We start from the raw sequence: 9,675 nt of genomic DNA, 5'->3' as shown, positions 1-9,675 counted from the left end.
TGGCAGCTATCTGTATGGACTGTGGGAGAGAGAATTTGTGTATTTGTGCTGTTAGTGTGGGTTGTAAGGGGGTGAGAGAGATGTGTATGGGTGGGTGGGCTATGGATGTGTGTGAGGGAATTGTTGGTCAGCAGGGGAGGAAAGGGGGATTTGTATATTTGTGCTGTTAGTGTGGGTGGGAAGGGGGGGATGTGGTGAGAGAATTGTCAGTATGTGAAGAGGGGCATGTGTATGAGGGAGCTGTCGGTTTGGAGGGGAGGAAGGGGTGATTGGTGTGACAGAGTTGACAGTGGAGGGGGATGTGTGTGCGCTAGATTTGGGAGTATAAAGGTAATTGTGAGCGTTTCCAGGAGGGGGGCAGGGCAGTGTTTATAATAGAGGGGAATATTCAATTAAAGTCGGATCCATTCCGACATGTATTTGTCGGAATGGATCCGGCAACCCCTATTCAATCCCCATCTTAATTTGACTTTTTCAAGTCGAATTTAAGATGGGACGCACAGGAGGCGAGGGGGGCGAGCCGCGGGGGGACAGCCGGCGGGCATACAGGAGATTTAATGTAGGGTATAGAGGGCTCAGTGATGTAGTGTAGGTTATAGAGCGGTCAGTGAGGTAGTGTAGGGTGTAGAGAAGTCAGTGATGTAGCGTAGGGTGTAGAGGGGTCAATGATGTAGTGTAGGGTATAGAACGGTCAGTGAGGTAGTGTAGGGTGTAGAGAAGTCAGTGATGTAGCGTAGGGTGTAGAGGGGTCAGTGATGTAGTGTAGGGTATAGAACGGTCAGTGAGGTAGTGTAGGGTGTAGAGAGGTCAGTGATGTAGCGTAGGGTATAGAGGGGTCAGTGATGTAGCGTAGGGTGTAGAGGGGTCAGGGATGTAGTGTAGGGTATAGAGGGGTCAGTGATGCAGCATAGGGTATAGAGGGGTCAGTGATGCAGCCTAGGGTATAGAGGGGTCAGTGATGTAGTGTGGGGTATAGAGGGGTCAGTGATGTAGTGTGGGGTATAGAGGGGTCAGTGATGTAGTGTGGGGTATAGAGGGGTCAGTGAAGATACTAAACCCAAGTACTTGCTACACTTATTGAATTAAAACACAAAATGCAGCAAAAAGTATACAATTTGGGTAAAAGAAAAAAGGCAAAGGCTAGAGGTAGATACGAGAGACCAGCGCCATGCCTTATGCACATATCATTATGTTCATTTTCAATATGGAGGGGAAGCGTGGTACACCAAAGGTAAATTTTGCCCTGGAGAACAAGCCCCGATCAGATAGTCTGGGGCAGGCGGGACACCAACCATGACACCTAGTCTAGGGCAGGCAGGTTAGCTAGCCTATGGAAATCTGTTGTCAGCGGAGGTTGGGGGGGTGGGCTGATTCAGTGAAGTGCAGTAAGAGTAGTCAGGGGAGGCAGGGCCTCTCCTGTTATACTCCTGTGTGCTCAGTTTCCTGTCTCCTTATGCTGCTACTGGCCAGTTCTCATTGGCTTCACCCTAACAGTGAGTCCTTGCCAACAATGTTTTCCAGCAATTGGGGGGACAGTTTCTGTGGCTCCTTATTTCAAATTCCGTGTCTACTGCAGCCGCCACTGGTCTGCAGTGCTCTCTCTGGGGGGGCGCCAGTCCCTTATTTTGCCAGGGGCGCTCGGACCCCTAGATACACCCCTGCCAACCTGCTATACAGTATCTCATAACTTTTTAGTATGAAGTGTGAAGATCCATTAAAATATACTTATTATTAGAGATGTACGGGTTCGGATTTACCTGGATCTCAAAATGGAATCTTATTGTCTCTCGAACGTCACGTGTTTTGGATAGCCAACAAGAAGAATACGGATAAATCCGAACTCGCGTTAATTTTGATGTTAAGAACCGAGTAAATCAGAGCCTGTACATCTCATTCTCTACTTATTATGAATATGTCTTTGTTTCTATATGTACTGTTCTACTTCAAATTAATGTAACTGATGTGTGTCATGTGATTGGATGCTTTCCAAAAGTATATATATACTTACCTGAGCTAGAAGCTGTGGCTCAGTATAGTCTGTCCAAGTGGAACTAGAGCAGAAAGCATGAAGATGCTTATCTTATCTTATCTTATCTTATCTTATCTTATCTTATCTTATCTTATCTTATCTTATCATGATTACATTTAATTATCAGGACTCACAGCTCCACATACACTTCTCTGCAAAGACAGATGCATGGCAGCTAATTTGATTGGCTGCCAAGCTGCCTGTCACTGGCATATCTACTGAATCCAACCCAAATAGTAATTCCCACCCTCTCCCCAGTGTCAGGCGCTGGAAAAAATGGTAATGAAACATGTTTGAGGGAGAACATAAAGAAAAACTCCAGAAAGTGGCATCCCTGTCTGGGGTTTTCACCACTGGGCTGCATGCTGGCCTCGGCCCTCAAGTTGTGCATGGCTATTACACAGTGATGAGGTAAAGGCAAATTGGCACAAATATTTTATAATTTACTTGGTTATGCAGGTAGATCAGTTGTAGGAAAACTCAAGATCTGAGAATAAAATACATTTTTTAATCCTAGTGCTACCCATACACTTGTGCGATTGCTTTCGATGCGAGATCGGGCCCGATTTCCCTTGAAGCTCACCTTGAGACAAATCTCATCGAAAGTGCATTTTTAGTGCATTCGATGCGCATACAATCCTGAGATTTATCTCATGCCCCTTACGTCCGGAAATCAGGTGGTATCGGATGATTGAATTCGAGCGCATTTCATGCTGCCCAAAAGCACACCAGCTTTATCTGCCAGATTAAGAAATATTTAAATAGTGGGCTGGCCTATCTGGGGGATATATAAACAAGCAGCCATTTTATAGTCTGTGCACTCCTGTTTGCTCTGTGATTAGAGAAGTCTGGTTTATACCTGCTACTCATTCCACATTGCTAGCTACAGTGCACTGCTTTGTTCTGCCTGGCATTACAAAGTGTTTCTATACTGGGGGGGGGGGGTGTGTGTGTGTGTGTGTGTGTGTGTGTGTGTGTGTGTGTGTGTGTGTGTGTGTGTGTGTGTGTGTGTGTGTGTGTGTGTGTGTGTGTGTGTGTGTGTGTGTGTGTGTGTAGAGATGGATTCTACTCGCTATCAAGCTCTCATGTGCTACTCTGTGCTGAAGGTGAGGGCAGACAAGGAGAGACGGAGGGAAGATCTTGCTGGACCAAGGAGTGGCTGCTTAAGCGGCCTACTCACTCCTACATGCCCCTCCTGGATGAGATCAGGGACAACAACCCGGATGACTACCGCAACTTCCTGCGCATGACTGATGACACCTTCCAGGAGTTGCTGCGTCTGGTGATCCCCCTCATACAGAAGCGGGATACCAAATGGCGGGTTCCTATCCCTGCTGATGAGAGGCTCGTGGCTACCCTGCGGTTCCTTGCAACTGGACAGTTATTAGAGGACCTGAAGTATGGGACCCGTATCTCTGCGCAGGCTTTGGGACACATCATACCTGAAACCTGCAAGGCTATCATCAAAGTGCTTCAGTATAAGTACTGCAATGTAAGAAAATTACACCACACATTGCTTGTCGTATAACAAAATATTTTATTTTGCAAACTGAATTTGCGTAGAAAAAATATATGCTTTTTATTTCAAGACATAATTGTATATGCAGCCAACATGGCTGAACTTTTTCAAACAGTATAAAGGTTTCATTATGCATCATGCATTATGCATTCGGACATGATAACAAAATGCTATATATAGCAACAAATGTGGTGCATTTTGATACTACACCATTGAGTGGCACCGCAGGGAGGGGCACAATGCACACATGCAACTTGGGGTAGGAAGATGGTTCCCTGGTTCCATCAACCTGCACCAAGTTGCATGTGTGCATTGTGCCCCTGCTTGCGGTGCCACTCAATGCTGTAGTATCACAATGCACCACATCTGTTGCTATATATATCAAGGTCAGCATTCCCATTTGAGAAACATATAAAAATGCCTATAACTTTATTTTAAATATGCAGCCAACATGGCTGAACTTTTTCAAACAGTATACATTTTTCATGATGAAGCACATGAAATAGCTTTGAAAAAATATGTTCTTTTTATTTCAAGACATATGTGGCCGACATGGCTAGATGTCAGCAAATCGTATAAAGTTTTCATGATGCACCACATGTGCATCATCATTACATGTATTAAATGGAAAAAAAAATTCTATATATATTGCAACAGATGTGGTGCATTTTGATACTACAACGTTGAGTGGCACCGCAGGCAGGGGCACAATGCACACATGTAACTTGGGGTAGGAAGATGGGTCCCCAGTTCCATTAACCTGCACCAAGTTGCATGTGTGCATTGTGCCCCTGCCTGCGGTGCCACTCAACGCTGTATTATCAAAATGCAGCACATTTGTTGCAATATATAAGTGCTGTATGATATACTGTGCAGTATGATATACATTGTTTTTTGAGTGGCAGCGCTTTCAGGGGCATAATGCACACATGCAGGTAGGCCCGTCTTCAGGCTCCCAGGCACCATCAACCGGACCCAAGCTGCATGTGTGCATTGTCCACCTGAAAGCAGCGCCACTAAAACGCTGTATATCATAGTGCAACAGATCTATCACAGTATATACCAGGGCAGCAGGAATGTTATATATACCAACAGATGTGGTGCATTCTGATACTGCAGTGTTGAGTGGCACCACAGCCAGGGGCTCAATGCACACATGCAGCCAGGGGCAGGAAGATGGGTCCCTGGTACCATCAACCTGTCCCTAGCAGCATGTGTGCATTGTCTGCCTGAAAGCGTTGACACTCACTGTAGTATCAGACTGCACCACATCTGTTGGTATGTATAACAAGGGCACCAGTAATTGAAAATCACCCTTCATTTGAAAGAGACTTGTCTCCTCCTCCTCATCCACGTGTCCCCCCCCCCCCCCCCCCCGTGACATCAAGGAGGTCATAATTGCGGAGGAGATGGTGGATGTGTGGCTGGCTTGGGAATGGTAGCTGGTTTGAGGAGGAGATTGGAAAGTGGGGGAAGGGTGCGTGGATGGGGTTGGGGGTTGACAAAAACGGGAAGGGTGGATGGTTTGATGAGGAGGGGTTTCAGTGGCAAACGCAGGATTTCTTGAGGGGGGTTTCCACATGCAATCCCACAATCTCCCACTCTGCGGAACATTGGAGCAAGTGGAGGAGTTCATTGGTCTTTTTATACACTGTATACTGTATGGAATACAGTATTTATAATTAACACTATAGATGCATACTTGCCTACCTGACCCTCTCCATGAGGGAGAAAATGCTCTGTTCCTGGACTTTCCTGGTAATGTATGATTGCCATCACCTGAGGTGAGCTAGTTAATTGGGCATTTGTTTCCCCCAGCACCCTGAATGATAACCGTAACCAGATATAAATTCCACATGATAATAGAATTCAGAGATCTTCGTTACACATATTTGCGCAAATGTGTGAATAAGCTTCGGCTTCCTAAATACTCATTTATTAACACTATAGTTTTTTCACTGGTATGCTACGCTGGGCTTTCTGGCTTATGCTGGTGTTTTGGGGTGCCACACCCTGCACTTAGATATAGCGCTAGGGACCCCAAATATACAGAGACGCCTTGATGCGGCTTTTGGGCTTATTCACACATTTGCGCAAATATGTGTAACGAAGATCTCTGAATTCTATTATCATGTGGAATTTATATCTGGTTACGGTTATCATTCAGGGTGCTGGGGGAAACAAATGCCTTTTTTTTTTGCTTAGAAATACCCCTCCCTTTCGAGCACCTGAATGATATCACTAAGCTAATTCAGCATCTACCAATATATATATGTTTGTTGTGAGAGGCAGAGAGGTTCCTGCATTAGGAGGAGGTGCAGGCCCTGACATGCCACATGGAGCATTATGGGGTTGCTCCAAGGTAGGTAGCTCTTAGCTTAAACATATTGTAGTAAGGAGCCATTATCATGTGGCTCCTTGCTGGTTAATCTTAGACCCAGATTGGGGTAATGGAGGTGTGAGGTGTGATGCCTCTGGACTGGCTGAGCTGGATGGCCTTTGTGTGGCATACCTTTACATTCTATTAACACTTTTCACTTATTAATTTTTTAACACTATTTCTCTATTTTAATTGCATTTCATTTTTGTATCACTTTCTCTATAGCTTCGGCTTCCTAAATACTAATTTATTAACACTATTGTTTTTTCACTGGTATGCTACGCTGGGCTTTCTGGCTTATGCTGGTGTTTTGGGGTGCCACACCCTGCACTTAGATATAGCGCTAGGGACCGCAAATATACAGAGACGCCTTGATGCGGCTTTGGGGCTTATTCACACATTTGCGCAAATATGTGTAACGAAGATCTCTGAATTCTATTATCATGTGGAATTTATATCTGGTTACGGTTATCATTCAGGGTGCTGGGGGAAACAATTGCATTTTTTTCTTGCTTAGAAATACCCCTCCCTTTCGAGCACCTGAATGATATCACTAAGCTAATTGAGCATCTACCAATATATATATGAGCTAGTTAATTGATAAGAAAGGTGTTTCACCACAGGTGATGGCAATCATACATTACCAGGAAAGTCCAGGAACAGAGCATTTTCTCCCTCATGAAGAAGGTCAGATAGGCAAGTATGTATAGCTGGTCTATAGTATAGGCTTTATCAAACATACTTAAATAATATAAATAAGTGGTCAGAAAAAGGTTAAACATACCATAATAAATAAATAAATACACAAACATAATAGAACCAGTACTGCACTTTCTAAGAACACATTCTTCCACCTTATGGTAATGCTCCTGTCTCTTCGTCCTATCAGCAAAGTAATCATCAAAATCTCAGAGCCAATGTTGTATGAATTAATTAATTTGATGTATACATACATTAATTGAATGTTTAGTTTTATGCAGCTTTTTTATATTAAAAATTTAATATTTTAATCAACTGATCCAAGTATTTATTGAATTGGTAGTACAACTCATAGCGCTGGTAATCTTTTTTTATTGTGTATATATTTTTGAGGGGCCTGACAAACCCCTTCCAGCTGCTGTGGTGAATAATTGGGTATTTTCTATTTCTTCCTGGTAGTTACTCTTTGGTCCAGTGCACTGATTGAGGACTCAAATTCATACACACAGCAAACTTAGCAGAAGAAGCTGCTACCACTGGGCATCTGAGCATGTGTAGCAGCTCTGCTGTCCCAAAAACTGCATGATGTGGTGGCAGTTCTAGTAATAGTATTATTTACCATTAGTATTGTTGTCATAATTTGAGCCACTTGCCAAGAGGAAGGGGGTTTCCGTGCAACCAGAAACCCCCCCTGCGTTTGCCTATGGGTTTGAGGAGGATAGAAAGTGGAGGAAGGGTAGTTGGATTGGGCCTGCGGTTGCGGATAACCGGAATGATAGCTGGGATGGGGAGTAGTAGATGTAGGGTAGGTGGGTGGTGGTGAACAAAAGGACAATGGGAGATGAGGAGCAGGTGCTTTAGGTTCTGGGCCATGGACACTCCACTCTGGTGTCAGATGCCCTGATAGTGTTTGGTACAAAACCTGCTACACCAGGCGCTGGCACTCTACCTGATGCTGTGCAGAAACCTTCCGCATAGTTTTGCTGACATACGAAGTAAAGTCGTCAAACTCATTAGGTTTACGTAGCAGCTGTGAACGGTCCTCTGCTAGGAGAGGGTCCTCTAGAAATTTTGTTTTCCGTGGCTTCCTCTTCCCAGTAGGTTGCGGCGGAGAGGTAGGTTCCTCAGGGGAGGTGTTGATGAGGGCAGGGGTACGGCTGAGGTCTTCTTCAGGTGTCTGTAGGGTAAAGAGAAACATATTTAGTGGATAGTCTAACTAATTTTTTTTCTTTTACAGTTCCCTACAAGCGTGGCAGAATGGCAAGCTATTGTAGAGGACTTTGAGAGGCGCTGGAATTACCCAAACTGTGGTGGTGCAATAGACGGGAAACAGGTGCGCATCACCAAACCCACCAACAGCGGGTCAGACTACTACAATTACAAGGGCTACTTTAGCATTGTTCTCATGGCGGTGGTCAATGCAAACTATGAGTTTATTTTCCTGGATGTTGAGAAAAATGGTCGTTGCTCGGATGGTGGATCTTTGAAAAATACGCGCTTCTATGATAGGCTTACGACCAACTCCAATCATCTGCCGCCTGTGGAGCAAACAAAGCATGGCCTGGGATTTGTGTTCGTGGCAGATGAGGCCTTCGCACTGCTCGAACACATTATGAAGCCCTACCCGCAAAGAGTTCTGAACCACGATAGGCGCATTTTCAACTACCGCCTTTCTAGGGCCCGCAGGGTTGTTGAGAATGCATTTGGCATTCTCAGCAACCAGTTCCGGATCTTCCACAAACCCATTAACATGAGGCTGGACTAAATTGACTGTGTAGTAACAGCATGTTGTATACTACACAACATGCTCCGTCGCAAGGCCACGAGGCAAATGCCTTTGCTCCCAGCCGGACCGAAAGATCCCAACCAGCCTGTGGTGACAGCGCCAATTTCCTCCTTGGTACCACCTGCAGCAACTATACGCGGCACTGCAAGGGCAAAAGAGGTCAGGGAAAAATATAATGCCTTCTTCAATGGGGAGGGAGTTGTGGCATGGCAGGAGGAATGTATTAGGTAAAACAATTTAAAAGGCAACTTACCCCTTTGGTCTCCTCCACGTCCAGAATTCCCTCCTCGGACTCGGCCATCACCACCATGGACTCCTTAGCAGACTTTTTCTCCAGGAGGAAGTTGAGATCTTTAAAGTACCACAGCTGCGGCACATACACCTTCTCTGCACCGGCCCCTGACCTCTTGGACTCCTCCACCTTGTGATTTTCTTTCACAAATACTGTTTGAAGATTGTCGATCTTCTTTCGGACCCAGGCCACCGAGGCAGCAGAGAAGGTGGGCTTGGAGTACTCCACCATGTGCGTATAAGCAGCCTCCCTCTTCTGCTTGTTGCTGTAGTCCGGTGAGGATGTCAGCCACAGACACTGCTCCTCGCGGTACAGGCTGATGAAGCCGGAAAGAAAATCGCGGTTCTCATAGGACATCTGCAGAATGTAAAAAAAGGAAAATAAAAAAACATTAAAAAAGTTAAACTATTCTGGTTAAATAAAGATTGTTTTCTAGTTATTGGTGTGAGTTATCACAAATATGTTGTGAGAATACATTGGTGTGCAGGGCGCAGTATAATGGCGATTAGGGCACGGCCGCATTGGGCTTGCAGTAGTGCAGCATTTTGGGCAGGAGGGCCAGTATAATGGTGGGTGCAGCATAATGGTGGGCAGTGGTGGTAAAAAAGCATAATAGTCATTGGTGGTCAGTGGTGCAGTATAATGGCGTTTAGGGCGCGGCCGCATAAGGCTTGCATTAGTGCAGCATTTTGGGCAGGGGGGCCAGTATAATGGTGGGTGCAGCATAATGGTGGGCAGTGGTGGTAAAACAGCATAATAGTCATTGGTGGTCAGTGGTGCAGTATAATGGCGTTTAGGGCGTGGCTGCATGGGGCTTGCAGTAGTGCAGCATTTTGGGCAGGGGGGCCAGTATAATGGTGGGTGCAGCATAATGGTGGGCAGTGGTGGTAAAACAGCATAATAGTCATTGGTGGTCAGTGGTGCAGTATAATGGCGTTTAGGCGACGGCTGGCTGGGGCTTGCAGTGGTG

The 9,675-nt window shown here is 45.4% G+C and overlaps 1 protein-coding gene across 1 annotated transcript; it reads left to right on the top strand.

Annotated features, from left to right (window-relative positions):
• Positions 1-3,139: 3,139 nt before the first annotated feature.
• LOC134943713 (uncharacterized) lies at positions 3,140-9,077 on the top strand. Its single transcript, XM_063932403.1, has 2 exons — positions 3,140-3,521; positions 7,865-9,077. The coding sequence occupies exons 1-2, from the start codon at positions 3,216-3,218 to the stop codon at positions 8,390-8,392; spliced, it is 834 nt and encodes a 277-aa protein (XP_063788473.1). The 5' UTR covers positions 3,140-3,215; the 3' UTR covers positions 8,393-9,077.
• Positions 9,078-9,675: the final 598 nt, after the last annotated feature.

Source organism: Pseudophryne corroboree, chromosome 7 (genome assembly GCF_028390025.1).
Source record: "Pseudophryne corroboree isolate aPseCor3 chromosome 7, aPseCor3.hap2, whole genome shotgun sequence".
Taxonomy (NCBI): domain Eukaryota; kingdom Metazoa; phylum Chordata; class Amphibia; order Anura; family Myobatrachidae; genus Pseudophryne; species Pseudophryne corroboree.
Note: the sequence above shows the minus strand (reverse complement) of the source record. Positions and strands in the feature narration are given on the sequence as shown.

Bases quoted from the DNA above. Each gene is read 5' to 3' on its own strand.
- LOC134943713 (XM_063932403.1), top strand. From the start codon at position 3,216: ATGCCCCTCCTGGATGAGATCAGGGACAACAACCCGGATGACTACCGC. The intron at 3,522-7,864 runs GTAAGAAAATTA...TTTCTTTTACAG, and splicing joins TTCAGTATAAGTACTGCAAT to TTCCCTACAAGCGTGGCAGA.